The 15,902-nt window shown below is 55.0% G+C and overlaps 1 protein-coding gene across 3 annotated transcripts; it reads right to left on the bottom strand.

The window, feature by feature from the left end:
* Window positions 1–62: 62 nt before the first annotated feature.
* Window positions 63–14,890, bottom strand: WDR13 (WD repeat domain 13). Of its 3 annotated transcripts, none has more exons than XM_077329453.1 (10): window positions 14,729–14,890; window positions 11,754–11,840; window positions 9,851–10,091; window positions 8,125–8,234; window positions 6,788–6,918; window positions 5,612–5,919; window positions 4,091–4,271; window positions 3,856–3,997; window positions 3,297–3,415; window positions 63–1,850 (listed from the first exon to the last, which is right to left on the bottom strand). In XM_077329453.1, exons 1-10 carry the CDS (start codon window positions 14,797–14,799, stop codon window positions 1,666–1,668), a joined length of 1,575 nt encoding a protein of 524 aa, XP_077185568.1. In that variant the 5' UTR covers window positions 14,800–14,890; the 3' UTR covers window positions 63–1,665. The 3 variants fall into 3 exon arrangements, with proteins under 3 accessions (XP_077185568.1, XP_077185569.1, XP_077185567.1); XM_077329454.1 differs by lacking the exon at window positions 14,729–14,890 and adding an exon at window positions 13,607–13,717; XM_077329452.1 differs by lacking the exons at window positions 9,851–10,091; window positions 14,729–14,890 and adding an exon at window positions 13,082–13,156.
* Window positions 14,891–15,902: the final 1,012 nt, after the last annotated feature.

Raw genomic sequence — 15,902 nt, 5'->3', positions numbered from 1 at the left:
AACACACTGCTGAAAGTGCAGGTTCATGCTTTCGGGGGGGGGGAATAAACCTTTAGTATCAGTCAAAGACATCATCAATTTATTTTTTTTCTAAATTAGAATTAAGATAAACTGCCGTTAGCAATTCATTAGAAATACAGCTGCATCACCTACATAAATACTGTGGGGAAAATAGTTTTGGGATTCCTATGCCATTTTAAACCGTCCCTTTACAGTTGGTTCTCTGTTTTTCGTGCCCTCGCCCATGCAAAGAATTTCCTTGAGCTGGAACAATTGCATTGCTTGTTTTACAAACATCGGTGGCAAACATTGGATCACCCCAATTAGCAAGCTGTTGTGATTTTTCTGATCCCCTGTGGCATCACAGACCTCAGCCTTGCAAAAGGTTCTGCAGCTTGCTCATTAGCCTAAACGTGGGATTCGCGCGTATTTCAACTGTTCTTGGTCCCTTCTGCTGATCTCACGCTTAACAGGGAATCTTGAAATCTCCCTCATTTAATTAGATTTTAAGCACCTGGACACAGCATCTATCACCTTTCCTGGTGCTGCATAAACTGACACCCCTTTCCCTGGTTCACACTCGAGAAAAACAAAACGGTAGGGAAGTCACTAACACAGCCACAAGACAGAGAAGTTTCGTTACAACTTGCCCCCGACCCCTTATTACAACGCTGTACATTCCAGAACAGCACACGGCTGTATCTTCCTCGTGCCGCTTCCGCAGCATCTTAATAAACTTGGCCTCGTCCGTGTTTAGGCTCCAGCTGCTAGAAGCGTTTTGAGTATTCCAGCCGCAGGTTGTGTGAATCCCGCAACCCCTAGCAGCAGCGGCATTCAAAACCATCAGGACTTGCTTCTACGTAGCATTCGCTTAGCCCCTATGTTAACTGTCTCCTTTCAGTAATGGATAAGCCATACAATCACTGGAAGTTTGTTTCCGAGAGACGGGGTGGGGAAGAAAGCCCTAGGCAGAGACGAGCAGCTGGAATTTTCTCATGCTAAGGGGTGGGTGGGTGGGAGGTGGGTTAAAGCTTCAGCAGTCTGCAAGCCCCGAAACGTAGATCGATCTCGCCAGCTGATCCTTCTGAGCAGACTGCTCAGTCTGGTACCTGACGGGGCATGGCAGCTGGTCCTCATTGTGATGCAATGCTAGCCCTTGCCATTCTGGGAGGGACCGGGTAACCAAAGCTGTTTCACAGGGCAGGCTGTGCTTTCGAACTGCGGCCGTCAGACCCCAGAAGAGAAGTCCCACACCTCCAAGATCCGATCTCGTCGATTAACCGTCAGCTGCAGATCCACCAACCCTCTTCCTCAGACAGCTCTGGCAACTGTAGCTGCCGTCAACAGGAGAGAACATCCGGGGAAAGTCACGAGTGAGAAAACAGCGAACAAAAGGTAGCGTGTAGTCTTTTGAGTCCCCTTCCTCTTGCGTGAAGCTCCGCTAGCTGAAAAGCAGGGAAGCAATGACTGCTGTTCCAAGGTAGCGATGCACTCGGCGTCTTCCTACGTGCAGGGGGTGCAAAACTGCCATCAAGAGGAAGAGAAGAGCCAGGCCCCCCTGTTCCTGTTCAGGGCTCCCGGCCGCTGTTCTAAGCGGCTCCCTTCCGCGACCCGTTCGGTATGTCTACTCTTCTCCGCTTGCCGGAGGGGGACAGGGCAGGGCTGCTATTTCTGTTCTCTCCTCCAGACAATGACCATCCCTTTGGCGTCGCTGGAAGCCAGAAGGCTCTCGTCGCAATTAAAGCTGACGTCCAGCACGGCGGCGCTGTGGCCCTGCAGCTTGTTCACGATGGCCTTGGTGGCACGCTCCACGTCGAAGAAGTAGACGCACATGTCCTCGCTACCAGTCACTTGGGGGAAGGGAAAAATGTTATTAGAGAAGAGCTCTCTGGAACTACATTGAGGGAAACTGCAGCCGGCTTAGGGTAACCCCTGCGGGCAATAGACCAGCCTTTCCCAACCCTTCGACTGTGGAGGAGCCCGGGAACCAGGCCGGAAGTGATGCCAGCAGGCCACGTCTCCGTGCCGTGCCTGAGGAGGACTGAGGGGGTGAGAGAAAGGTGGTTGGAGGCGGGAGTAGACATCCGGGCTCCACCCCCTTTCTCAAGTGCCGTAAACACAGGAGAATGCCAATACCCTGCCAGTGGAAGTGGCTGGTTCTCTGCCTTGGGAATAGCTTGTGGCCGAGTCCATTCATAGAATCATAGAATCATAGAGTTGGAAGGGGCCACACAGGCCATCTAGTCCAGTGGTCCCCAACCTTTATTAGGCTGGGGACCAGCAGGGCACCGGGCCGCGCCCGCGCGGGCCACACCCATGCTTCTGGCCGCGCCCGCGGGCCGCGCTCGCGCATCGAGCCGCGCCCGCGGATCGGCCCGCGCCCGGAAGCCGCACCCGCGGATCGGGCCGCACCCGCGAGCCACGCCCGCGGATCGGGCCGCACCCGCGGGCCGCGGGCGCGGCCTGCACGGGCGCAGCCCGGCCCTGATTCCCTCTTCCCGCCCTCCCGCAGTAAGTAGCTTCCCGGGCCGCAAGCTTGTGGCCTGGGAAGTTTTTTACTGCGGGGGGGGCAGGGAGAGGGAGCTGCGGCCCGGCGCCATGGCCTTCGCGGCCTGGTGCCGGGCCGCGGCCCGCAGGTTGGGGACCACTGATCTAGTCCAACCCCCTGCTCAACGCAGGATCAGCCCTAAGCATCCTAAAGCATCCAAGAAAAGTGTGTATCCAACCTTTGCTTGAAGACTGCCAGTGAGGGGGAGCTCACCACCTCCTTAGGCAGCCTATTCCATTAGGATATAGGGGGAAATCCAGGGAGCCCCTGGGAAGCTCTTACGGAGTCCCAGGATTCCAAGGAGCCCTGGTTGGGAATCCCTACAATAACCAAGCAAAGGTGGCCTGCCCCTGTGCAGCAACCTTGGCCTCCCTCAGTGCTTCATTATCCAGGTTTGGGATTTCTGTGCCCATAGGCCCCTCCCTACTGAGGAGAGTGCCTTTTTGAAGAACTGGTTTTTATAACCCGCTTTTCTCTACCAGGAGTCTCAAAGCGGCTTACAATCACCTTCCCTTCCTCTCCCTTTAACATGTGCCCTGTGAGGGAGGTGGGGCTGAGAGAGCCCTGATTTCTCATCGTTTGCAGCTTGCTCTTTCCTGGAGCGGCTGGGGATCAAACCCGGGAACCTTCTGCAGGCCAAGTGGATGCTCTGCCACTGAGCCACAGCAACTGCCCAAGTCCCAGGAGATGGGAACCACCACCCTCCCTAACCCTTTGCCATTAAAAGTTAGGCCTCTTAGTTCCGTACCAACACAGGCGCCTTGCCGGAAGGACATCAGTGGGCAGAAGATGCTGCGGACCGGATGGGAGCTCTGCTGGATTTGGAAGCTTCTCTTAAGCTGGAGTGTCCCTTCGTTGTCCACTACCCTGTTGGGGGGGGGGGAGTAGCAGAATCAGATACCAAACAGAGGAAGAGTTGGTTCTTATACCCCGCTTTTCACTAAGCACTGGCAATCGCTTTTCCTTCCTCTCCCCACAACAAAATCAGAGTCCAACACGGCTACCCATTTGAATCTCCCCACAACAGACATTCTGTGAGGCAGCTGGCTCTAAGCGCACTCCAACAGAACTGCTCTGTGAGAACAGCTCTAACAGGACTGCGACTAGCCCAAGGTCGCCCAGCTCTCTGCATGTGAAGGAGGAGGGAATCAAACCCAGTTCTCCAAATTAGAGGCTTCCACTCTTAACCAGAACCTGGGGCTAGTTCTCCTGTTTTCCACCCTGTAAGACCACTATACCGCGCATGGAGGCGTTAATGCGACATTGTGCTGCATGCCAGCAGAGCAGGGCTTTCTCTGTGCTCTCACCTATACAGCAGCAGCTTGTTGATGCAAGCGTTGATCAGGAGGGAGGGGTCCCGCGCTTCTCGGCTGATCCAGGAGCGGGCTGAGATGCTGGTAATGGAGCTGCCCTCGTTCACCACCAGGCGCTTGGCCTTGGTCAGCTTGCCTTTAGGAGGAGAAGCGGTCAGCTGCGACATAGCCGGACTGTGCCTTTCCAAGGCCCCTTCCCCCCCCACCGCCAGACCCGCTCGGGGCTTACCTGTCGCCATGTCGAAGATGAAAGAAAAGATGCTGCCCCGGTCGTCCCCCGCCCAGAGGATCCGTCCGGGGGAATCAAAGGAGAGGGAGAGGACCCGGCCCGTCAGCTTGCTTGAGCCGCCTTTCACCTTTTTGCCCGTGGAGATGTTGACCACGTGGAGGTTGTGCTTTCCGTTCCCCACCTTGCGGGCGAGATAAAGACCTCAGTTTCGTACCACCACTTAAAGCAGGAGATGGAGAACAAAAACACATATTGTTGGGGTGATCAAATGGTGGCTCTCCAGAGGTCCATGGACTACAATTCCCATGAGCCCCTGCCTTTATGTTGATGCCTTCTGTCTCCTTTCTGCCCTTTTCTAGGGAGCAGGAATGCCTAGAAAGGAATTGCTTTCATAGGTAATGTACTTCCTTCTCACCTCCCTTCCCACACCTGCAAAACCAATCAATCTGGATTCTTTCAGAGGGTAGTCATGTTGGCCGACAGCAGAAGAACAACTAGATCTGAGGCCAGAAGCACCTAAGCTAAGAGAACTACATGCAAGACGGATTTCTAGAACATTCAGCCAAGAGAAGGCACGGGCATTCATTCCCCCACCCCCTCAAATGCATTAATCCAAGCACACGCAAAGGGACGGATTGCGTGATTTCTTTTTCTTTTCCTTGATAAAGGTTGAGCGTTCTAGCAATTGATATTGTCATATGTGATCAAAAGGGAATTTCAACTGTTCAGTTACCAGGGCCCTCCAGACATTTATTTTATATATCAGTATAAAAGAAGAAAGGAAGAAAAGTTGAAACAATAATTTAATAACCTAATACACTACAAGTCAGCAAGCTTTAGAAAAAAGCCCCAGCTTTCATGAAATTCTTCAGATGGTTTTCTATTCATCCACTTGGTAAATCTAGCCATGGCAGGCTAAATTAGCATCTCTAATGCCATCAACCCTATGAGCTCCCTATTCAGATTTTCCAGTCTGTGGCCCCCTTAAAACATGCCAGGGCCCACCAGGGGGCCATATGCCCCCGTTGAGAATGGCTGCTCTAAATAAGGTGCTGATTTTTTTTTAATACCCCGCCTTTCTCTACCTGAAGGAGTCTCAAAGCGGCTTACAATCGCTTTCCCTTTCCTCTCCCCACGACAGCCACCCTGTGAGGTTGGTGGGGCTGAGACAGCCCTGACAAAATGGCTCTGTGAGAAAAGACCTATCAGAACTGTGACTAGCCCAAGGTCACCCAGCTGGCTGCATGTGGAGGAACGGGGAATCAAACCCAGCTCTCCAGATTAGAAGCCCCGGCTCTTAACCACTAGAATAGACCATGCTGGATCTACTGTATCAAGCTTCCCATCATGGATGGAAGGGGAGGGTGAGGAGGGGGCATCCAGAAGAACAAAAGCCCAACGTGTTATAGTTCATGGCCTGCTGGCTGAAAAGGCCGTAGGATCATGGAGTCGCAGAGCTGGAAGGGGCCACGCAGGCCATCTAGTCCTCTCCCTCCAACCGAGGCCCCCTTCTCAGCTCACCACGGTGAGGTTGTTGTTCATGGGCTGGAAGGTGCAGCACAGCAGCTCTGCTGCGTCCGGATCGGGGATCTCCCGGATGCACTTGCCGTCCTCCGTGGCCCAGATGCGCATGGTGGCGTCCAGCGAGGTGGAGACGATGATGTCGTTGGAGAGCGACCAGGCGAAATCCGAGACGCCACGGCTGTGGCCCTTCAGGACACGCAGCACCACCGGAGGGGTGGGCACCAGCTGGCACACGGAGATGGTGCCGTCCAGCGAGCAGCAGGCTAGGAGGTGCTTGTCGTCGTTGGCGAACTGGACTTTGGGCACTGGCGAGGAAGGGGGGAGGGGGGGAGAGTTAGCCAGCTGTGGGCAGGACACCCCTCCAAGAAACAAATACAATTAAGTAATTTGAAATAATATTCAGTAGAAGAATGACTGCAAATCTATCACAGGAAATTCTATTGACAAATTCAGTCTAAGCCATCCTTGCTCAAGTTTTTCACCATTGAGAAACACTCTTCAGGTTTCGAGAAACCCCAGAATCGGGAATCTGATTGGGAAGCAGAGATGCGGACACGCATGCCAGAGGCCCCTCCCCTTCCCACCCCATCCAGGCCCGTTACTGGCCATTTTGGAAGGGATGGGTGGGTCGAATTGGTTTTAAAGTATATGGTTTTAAAAACAGAAAGATAATAAAAATAAAAATTTAATAATACATAAAAAAAGAAAATGCCCACCCGTTCAGGGCCATCTAGAAACCCCTGGATTTCACAAAACTGTGGTTGAGAAAGCCTGGTCCAGAATGAATGAATGAATGAATGAATGAATGAATGAATGAATGAATGAATGAATGAATGAATGAATCTTAGTCCTCAAAACCACAAATAATCAAATCAGCCCCACCCCTTTCATGCAAAAAGCCAAGCAGAGGGCTTCTAATTATTAACCTTAGCTGGCGAGATCTGATGAGATGAGGGTAGCCCAGCCTTTCTAGGTTCCCGAAGACAGGGTGGAATATAAATCCCAAATTAAAACTTACAAAGGGCCCTTGTCAGCTACCAATCTGCAAGGAAAGGTCTTCCTGTCCCCCTGGCTCGCCCCACACATGCCACGAACATTACCCAAGTCTCTGAAAGGGAGATGCAGCCAGCCCCCTGCCCCCCACCCCCACTACAGAACGGCTGCTCTACTCACCGGCCTCATCCACGTGCTGGTCAAAGATGTGGTACATGCCGGCAAAGGCGTAGTTCTCGCTGAGTGTGGTATCCCCCGCCATGGCCCGGCTGGCTTCTGCCACCGAAGTGGGGACGACGCTGCCCGGGGTTCTGGAAAACCAGACGCCAAGGTAAAGGAGGGCAGGCCCCGAGCGACATTTCTAATAGATAAGGTGGGATCAGCACTCCTGGACTGAGTTTAGGCATCTTGAGAATGACGACTGTTAGGTCACATGCGACATTCATGTCCCTGATGGGGCGCCCGCTCACTACTTTCCTGGTGGCCACCAAGTGCTTAGAACAGGGGTAGTCAAACTGCGGCCCTCCAGATGTCCATGGACTACAATTCCCAGCAGCCCCTGCCAGCGTTTGCTGGCAGGGGCTGCTGGGAATTGTAGTCCATGGACATCTGGAGGGCCGCAGTTTGACTACCCCTGGCTTAGAAAGTGGGTGAAGAAGAAGGCTTGTTTTTATCTCCCGCTTTTCACTGCCAGAAGGAGTTTCAAAGTGGCTTGCGATCGCCTGCCCTTTCTCTCCCCACAACAGACACCCTGTGAGGTGGGTGAGGCTGAGAAAGATCAAAGAGAACTGGGATTAGCCCAAAGTCACCCCGGAGGCCTCATTTGTTTCATGTAGCCATACAATCGCCTTCCCTTTCTCTCCCTATAACAGACACCCTGTGAGATGGGTGAGGCTGAGGGAGCTCAGAGAGAACTGGGAGGGCCCCAAGGTCACCCAGCCGGCTGCATGTGGAGGACTGGGGAATCGAAGTTGGCTCTCCAGATTAGAGGCTGCCGCTGTGAACTGCGACACCAGGTTGGCTTTTCGGGTGAGGATACCCCCCACCCCCCAGCGGGCTTCAGATGGGCCATGGAAGATTTGGCAACGTGGATTTTTGGCAGCATCTGCCACCACAGTGCAAATGGCCTCACAGTGTGACTGGAATTCAGCTGCAGGGGGCATTTTGGGGCTGGCTCTCCTGTGGCAGCTGTTTTGTGCCACCTCAGAATTTCAAATGCGCCCACAGCAGGCCCAGAACCCGAAAACATTTATTGGGGTGAGGCAGATGAGGACACGGGTGATCAGCCATCATTTTTTATTTTTCTATTTTTTTATTTTTAGTTTTCTATGGGGCCTGCACCCTTTACCTGCCATTGTGGCTAAGGGCCTGGGCCACAGGTTCAAAAAGATTGAGGAACCCCTTCGCTACTTGAAGAAAATGAACAGCATGCAACAAAGAGGCTCTCTAGGGGGTGGTTTCCCTTGGCCACTTTTGTCCCACATCAAGTCTCAGGGGGGGGGAGAGGGGTCCCCTACCTCTCATCGTAGACGGCTCGGTTCATTTGAGCCTGCAGCTGATAGGACCCCCGGCTGACGGAGCGGCGGTGGCCACGGGCACCCAGCGCTCTTGGGTCGTCATCAAAATCCTAGGATTCAACAGACAGCGGAGGCATTTGAGTGCAGGAATCAGGGCAGGACCAATGCCCCAGCCGGGCAGGGATTCACGGAAGGGAGCTATTATGCGAGAGGAACTGCCAAACCAGTGGCTCTCAACCTTCCTAATGCAGCGATCCTTTAATCCAGTTCCTCATGTGGTGGTGACCCCCAACCGTAAAATTATGCAAGAGTTCTTTCAAAGAAATTAAACCGAAACTGATCAATGGCCTGAAGATCCCTTGTTCATGATTGTATATAAATTGTTTTTTCTCCAGGGTTTCTCAGTTCAGTTCTGCCTCTTGTCCCACCATGCCGATCTCGCATTTTTCCGCCTGCAGGAGGAGCGGTAACAGTGGCTGCAGCGCCCCCCCCCCCAAGCTGCTTGCCCTGTGGCGACCCCTGTGATCTTAGCCCTGGGGCAAGAGCATGGGAGCCGATGGGCTTTTCATTAGCTGGTTTTCTAGTCCTCATGATGTTGATCCATTAGCAACATCTTAAAAAGCCTCTGAGGGCAGAGAGATTATCTCCCTGTCCTGCTCAGTGACCTTCCCTTTCTAGTTCCTTTTCTCAAGCCTATCCTAAGTGGTTTTTAAATTTTTTAAACTTAAACCTGACTACTGGAATCAGAATTAAGGCAAGCCAGTCCTTGAAGTCTATTTTATTTGGACCTGTAAATTGCACGTTCACAAGATATGCAAGGTCTTGATCCCTGACCCACATAAAGTACACCAGGGCCTGGGCCTTCTCGACCCTGGCCCCTCCCTGGTAGAATAAGCTCCTGGAAGAGCTACAGGCCCTGTTGGAGCTCAGTTCTGCAGGGCCTGCAATACTTCCGCCAAGAGTGTGGTTGAGGTCCGGGTAAGGAAGATGTGTATGGACCCTCCTCCAACCACCTAAGCACCTTGAGGCATGGAGTCAGGATGGGCCTATCGAGTTACCGTAAGTAGGTTTTAGGGGGCCTGTTTTTTCCTATCGACTGATTATTGTTCTTTTACTGTTGTCTACTTTTCTTTTGTCTACTCAAATACTTTGGCCACCTCATGAGAAGGAAGGACTCCCTGGAGAAGAGCCTAATTCTGGGAGCGACTGAGGGCAAAAGAAGAAGGGGACGACAGAGAATGAGGTGGCTGGATGGAGTCACTGAAGTAGTCGGTGCAAACTTAAATGGACTCCGGGGAATGGCAGAGGACAGGAAGGCCTGGAGGATCATTGTCCATGGGGTCGCGATGGGTCGGACACGACTTCACACATAACAACAACAACAACTTTTCTTTTGTTGCAAACTGCCACAAGCCACCTGGCCCGAGAGGGGCGGTTAACAAATCTAATCTGATTAAGAAATAAAATTAATAAAGGACGCTGGCAAAGGATGCTTTGCTGCATGGAGCGGACACTTAGAGAATCCTGTACGGTGAGCAGTGCGCTTTGAGGGGTCGTTCTCTCCTCCCAGTGAACGTTAACCTGCAGCGTCTCAGCCATGCGCCCGCTGTCCTCTCCTCCCCTGGGATTAACCCCCTGGCAAACGCCCTTGAAGTACAGGGCGCTCCCTGCCCCGAGCAGCAGGCTGGCGTGGCGCCGATTCCGGGGCCGCGGCAGCCGCGGTTACCTCCATGCGGTCGAGCGTCGTGCGGCTGCTTCGGACGATGCTGTTGCTGTAGGCGCGGAAACTGCTCTGCTCAGAGAGGGGCCCGTAGCGTTGGGCCAAGAGCTGGCTGCGCAGACGCAGGTACTGCTTACGGATCGTGGGGTCGTAGCCAGCCTGGGCGTTGTCCCGCAGTAGCTGGCTGCGCCGGCGGATGTACTGCGTGCGGAACTGCGGGAAGTTCGGGGTGCGGTATGCGTTGTACCTGCAATGGGGGGGGGGGTCGGTGTGTCAGCTTCCGGAAGCCCAAGAAGCTAGAAACCTGGCAAAGCCCACACCTCTCTGCTTGACAACGTTGGAGGGGGGGGGGGAGGCTCCTATCGCTTTGGAGAGCGGGGGTCATACGAATTGAAATCAAAACATTATTCTAGGTTAGCGCCAACTGAGCGGAGAGAATCTTCCGTACAAGATCCCCTGCAGCAGCGCCCCGTTTGTTCTTTCACCCGCCCAAATGTTTATCTCCTGCGTCTCCTTGTGGTCCGAGGCGGTGGGTGATAATGGTTCAAAATGTTTTTGCCTGTAACCGTGCAGGGGCAGCAAGGCGAGTCAGAGTAGTGCACCGTCCGAGTAGTTCAGTAGTGGAATGGGCTGGCTAAGGAGGTGGGGGGCTCGCCCTCACTGGTGGCCTTCAAGTAGCAACTGGACAGATTCTTATCCTGGATGTTTTAGGCTGATCCTACATTGAGCAGGGGGGTTGGACCAGGTGGCCTGTCTGGCCCCTCCCAACTCTATAGTTCTATGATTCTAAGCAGTGGCTGAACAGAGACTTCTCCTGGATGCTTTAGGCTGATCCTGCATTGAGCAGGGGGGCTGGACCATATGGCCTGTCTTGCCCCTTCCGACTCTAGGATTCTATGATATTACAGGGCTGTATCGAAACGAAGGCAGGACTGAATTTCCCGCCATTGAAAAGTGACTGGAGAACTAAAATTTTTTATCATGTCCACGAAGCAACAGATAGGCAAATACTTTCAAAAGATGTTGCAAAAGACACTGGAACATCTTTTGAGAGCATTTGCCTATTTGCAGCTCAGTGGACGTGATAAAAATTATGCATTTATTTATTTAAATGTTTGAGAATGAAGACTTAAGGAGGATTCATTCCCTAGATGACAACAAGTTTTGTTTGCATTAAGGCAGAAGCTGTTTGATTACATTAGTAAAATCCCTAATTGACATTTTTCGCCTTGCATGGACTCATCATTTTGGTTTAATTGACCTACCTTGTGGCCACTCACCAGGGAACCACTCAACGCCTTTTACTGAGGCCCGGTGGGGGGGGGGGTAGTTTACTCCTCTACTCTCAACCACTGTCCGAGCATTCTCTGATCGCTATGGTAATGTTTAAACATCCCTTCAAAATAAGATACAGACACACCACAACAATAAAGTGTGTTGTGAAGGGCTGGGGGGGATGAAGTAAAGGGCCGGGGGGGGGAGAAGGCGTCCTTCGCAGCCCACCTCCAATTAGTCGAAGGACCACATGTGGTCCGAAGCCCACAGGTTGGGGATCGCTAATCTTGGGCATCAGCTTTTTTGCACATGCACGCTTCTAGTCCAATTTAAGGCCATCTACTCCATGTTTAAGACCACCAAGATTTAATTCTGGATCTAAGCGTTCGCATGCATGCACGCTTCTCCAACCATGTCAGAATGCTGATTTTAATTCCTGCAACGGGCTGAACGTACAGTGCCTGGAGAATAGCTCTGCCCAATGATTTGCCCTGGATTGAGAGTGGACCTGTGAGCACAAACGCCAAACTTGAATCGGGGGGAGGGGGGCGCTCACTTTCTGAACCATCCCCCCGGGGGGGGGGGCAATCCCCGACACCTTTCCCGCTCCTCCCCTCCCCGTCCTCCGACTCACCTCGCGTCTACAGCCAAAACTTGCTGCCAGACCGCGGCCATGCCCCTTGTTGCCGCCGGCCGCTCGGGGGGGCTGTTCGGCGGGCGCCTGCAGCAGCAAAGGAAGAGGGGGAGTCACTGCCAGAGAGCTGTGCAGAAAGTGTGAAAGCATCCTGCTGCCACACACCTCGGCAGTGGAGTTTGAGGCGTTAACTTCCTAAACTCAAAGGGCGCCATTTGCCCTCCTACGCTGCAGACCAGCTTCTTGGACATGGTTCTGAGAAGCCGCGAGGAATCAATCCGCACCCGGGGCCCTCCTCAATTGAGGGGACTGTGACCACCCAACCTTGGGGTAGCCTTCTGTTTTGAAGGGGGGGGGAGGAAGGTGTGACCCTGTCGGGCCGGGGTGTCCTCATCTCCATGCCCTGGCCAGAATGTTCTCCCATCATGCTTGATGGCTAGCTGACAGCCGAAGAGAAGCCTTGGGGCTCCAAGCCCGTTCCTTCCCCATGATCGCTGCCCTGATCCTTGCCCCCAGCAGGTTGGAAGAGGGGCTGAGAAAGTTGGGCATACAAGGGAATCACAATGGGTCTGTTGGCCAGGTACTCCCTAGCTACTGGGGGGGCATGGCAGGGTAGGGTCATGAGATCCAGGTTGGGAAATTGGTGACTCAGGGGTGGGGCCTAGGGAGGACAGGGACCTGAGTGGGATACATTGCTGTAAAGACCACCCTCCAATGCAGTCATTTACTCCGGGGGGGCTGTAGCCTGGAGATGTGCTGCAATTTGGGGGGATCCCCAGGCCCCACCTGGAGGCTGGCATCCCTGACCCTCAGTGGGGTCCAAGGCCTGCCCCCTCCCAAGCAGCCCTTTCCTCCAGGGGAACTGATCTCTGCAGTCCAGAGAGGAGCTGGAATTCCAGGGGATCCCCAGGCCCCACCTGGAGGCTGGCATCCCTGACCCTCAGTGGGGTACAAGGCCACAGAGTCCCCCCTCCCAAGCAGCCCTTTCCTCCAGGGGAACTGATCTCTGCAGTCCAGAGAGGAGCTGGAATTCCAGGGGATCCCCAGGCCCCACCTGGAGGCTGGCATCCCTGACCCTCAGTGGGGTCCAAGGCCACAGAGTCCCCCCTCCCAAGCAGCCCTTTTCTCCAGGGGAACTGATCTCTGCAGTCTGGAGAGGAGCTGGAATTCCAGGGGATCCCCAGGCCCCACCTGGAGGCTGGCATCCCTGACCCTCAGTGGGGTCCAAGGCCACAGAGTCCCCCCTCCCAAGCAGCCCTTTTCTCCAGGGGAACTGATCTCTGCAGCCTGGAGAGGAGCTGGAATTCCAGGGGATCCCCAGGCCCCACCTGGAGGCTGGCATCCCTAGCAACTGGAGACCCTCGGAAAGGTGCCACGGACCGGGTCATTGGGCAGCCGAAGTGAAGCAGCAGGGCCCTTTTGCCGGGTGGGCTGCCAAGAGACTCTCCCCAGACAGACCAGGAATAAACTGGGCCAAAGCAGGGGTGGGGGTGGGGGTGGGAGGCCGCTGCCCTTGGGGAGGGGGTCCAATGGGGCAAATAACCCTGGGTGGAGGGGGGGTTCCTAAGGGCCGCTCTGGGGAAAAGCCATGAGGGGGAAGGAAGGCGGCCAGGTGGGTGGCGAGGGCCGGTTTCCATGGCAACGGGAGGCAGGGCGGCCGCGGTCCTCCAAGGATGGAGATGCGCGGGGAGGATGCGCTGCGGGGGCGCCATGGCGACAGCATCCCTGGGGAGGGGGGAGTGTCGGGAGGGGGGCGCGGGGGGGGGGAGGGTCTGCTGGCCAATTTCCCGGCTTCAGGGCCGGATTGGGGTCGGGGGGCGGCATGACTTCGGGGGAAGGGGCCGGGAGGGTACCTGCGGCGGCTCCCGGGCGCTCCGTCTCCGCGATGGCCGACGGCAGAGCCCCAAAAGAGGAGGGGGAAGGGGAGAGGTGGAGCCTGGCCGGCCCAGCCCAGCTGCGCATGCGGCCCTTTGACAGCCGCCACCGTCTCCTCCTCCTCCTAATCCCCGGACGGCGCGTTCACACGTTCAGGCCGATCCGTTGCCAGGCCAAGCGGGAGGCGGCGGCGCGTTTGAGCGCCGGCTTTGCAGCCTCCCTTCCAACGCCAGAGCGCGCTTTGCTTCCTGGCGGAGAGGGGGCCGGCAAGGAGAATAGGGCTGCCAACCTCCAGGAGGGACCGGGAGATCTCCCGGCGACAGAGATCACCGCTCTGGAGGGGGGGGGTCCGGGGCATTGCGCCCCGCAGAGGTTCCCCTCGCCACCCCAACTGCAGCTCAGCTTTGGTTCCGCCCCCATTTCTCCCTAAACTGGATAGCCCAGGCTATTCACTCTTGAGATCCCACAAAGGGTCAGTCCGGACTAGTACTTGGATGGGGCACCGTCAAGGGAACTGCTATGCAAAGGCAGGCAAAGGGAGCCCACCTCTGCTCATCTCCCCCTTCACCCGGGTGGCCCAGCCTAGCAGGTCTCATCTCATTCCAGAAGGTAAACTGGATCAGCCTTGCTTAGCATTTGGATGGGAGACCACCAAGGAACTCCAAGGTTGCCTCCGGGAGGCGGGCAACGGCAAGCCACCTCGGAACGCCTCTTGCCTTGAAAACCCCACAGGCCTTCACTTGAGGGCCAACTCATAGCAGCAATATAATCATAGTAATATAATAAAAATAAAACTCCCCAACCCCCTGCGCGCACAAAAAACTACATCTACCAGAATCCCCTCTTCCATCCCAGAAGCAAAGGGGCTTGGCCTGGCCCTGCCCTCCCTGCCTAGACCGACCTCCCCCCATCCCATCCCACCCCGGTTGGAAGGAAGGCTCCCTCCCCTCGCTGGGGCTCTTCCACCCTCTCTTCCCACCGGCTTGGAAGTCTCCGGCGGCGGAAGCCGACGCGTGGCTTTCGCCTGGCTGGCTACTGGGATCTCCACCCCGGGATCGCTGCCGGTGCCAACTCTCCCGGGCTCCCATGCAGCCACTCACAGGAAGCGCCTCCAGTCCTGGCTGCTGGTGCTGTGCCAGCTCCCCGACCGCCTCTCGTGCCCCAGCGCCATGGCCGAGGCGAGCCGCGCCCGGGAAGCCCTCGCCACTGGGCCGGCCGCTCTCGCGGGCCTTGCACTGCCGCGGGGTGGAGCGCGGGTGGAAAGGGAAGCGGGCTGGGGCGGCCGTCGCGCTCCGGAGCAGCCCGTCCGGTTTATTCCGGAGTTATTCCGGAGTTCGCTCGCCCGCCCGCTGGGAGCTATTCCGGGCCGGCCTCATCCTTTATTGATTAGGGGAGGCTGGAGGCGAAGGTTCGCCTGGAATAGAAGCTGGGCCCCGGAAAGGGGTGGCCAACCTGAGGCTCTCTAAATGTGCATGGACTACAATTACCATGAGCCTCAGTTAGCATGGCCAGTTATCATGTTGGCAGGGTCTCATGGCAATTGTAGTCCCTGGACACCTGGGGAGCTACAGTTTGGCCACCCTTGGCTTGCAGGGGTAGCCAAACTGGGTTTCCAAATGTGCATGGACTACAATTACCATGAGCCCCTGCCATTAAGTGTAGTCCATGGTCACTTCTGCAGATGGGTCACCCTGTTAGTCCGTCTGCAGCAGGAGACAAGAGCCAGAGTCCAGGAGCACCTGAAGGTTTAAAATTGGAGGCAGGAGAAAAGGTTTCCGGAGTCAGGGCTCACTTGTGCACAAAAAGAAGTCCAGCATATGAGCCCACCTGTCCTTCTCGGAGAGCGGAGTGGCCTCAGTTGCCAAATGACAATAGTGGTGAGACAATATTTTATTTATTTATTTATTACATTTATATACCGCCCTCCCCGAAGGCTTAGGGCGGTTTACATCAAACAGAGATCACTGTACAAATAACTCAGTATATAATAACACAGTAATTATAACATTATGAACAACAGAACATTGGGGAGAAGAATAACTCAAAGCTTACGGATGGCCCGGGGGGGGGGGGTGAATTCACTGCTATTGTCATTTGCCTGCATTGCACCCCACTGAAATATCTTCCTGCTCCAATTCCTGCCCACCCCAAAGTTTCCAGTGATCCCCAACCCAGAGTTGGCAACCGCCTCTCCAGCCCCTCCCCTTATTTGCATCAGGAGGGTCGCCTCCTGCAAGGAGTTCTGGGTATTCTGATCCTCCAGGCACTCCAGAG

This window comes from Paroedura picta, chromosome 3 (genome assembly GCF_049243985.1).
Source record: "Paroedura picta isolate Pp20150507F chromosome 3, Ppicta_v3.0, whole genome shotgun sequence".
Classification (NCBI taxonomy): domain Eukaryota; kingdom Metazoa; phylum Chordata; class Lepidosauria; order Squamata; family Gekkonidae; genus Paroedura; species Paroedura picta.
Note: the sequence above shows the minus strand (reverse complement) of the source record. Positions and strands in the feature narration are given on the sequence as shown.

What these genes read in the sequence shown, in the direction of transcription:
- WDR13 (XM_077329453.1), bottom strand. Translation starts at nt 14,799, where the DNA reads ATGGCGCTGGGGCACGAGAGGCGGTCGGGGAGCTGGCACAGCACCAGC. An exon ending in CGACGCTCGACCGCATGGAG is followed by an intron (nt 8,235 to 9,850) that starts GTAACCGCGGCT and finishes GTTGAATCCTAG; the next exon opens with GATTTTGATGACGACCCAAG. An exon ending in CCAGCACGTGGATGAGGCCG is followed by an intron (nt 5,920 to 6,787) that starts GTGAGTAGAGCA and finishes CTTCCTCGCCAG; the next exon opens with TGCCCAAAGTCCAGTTCGCC.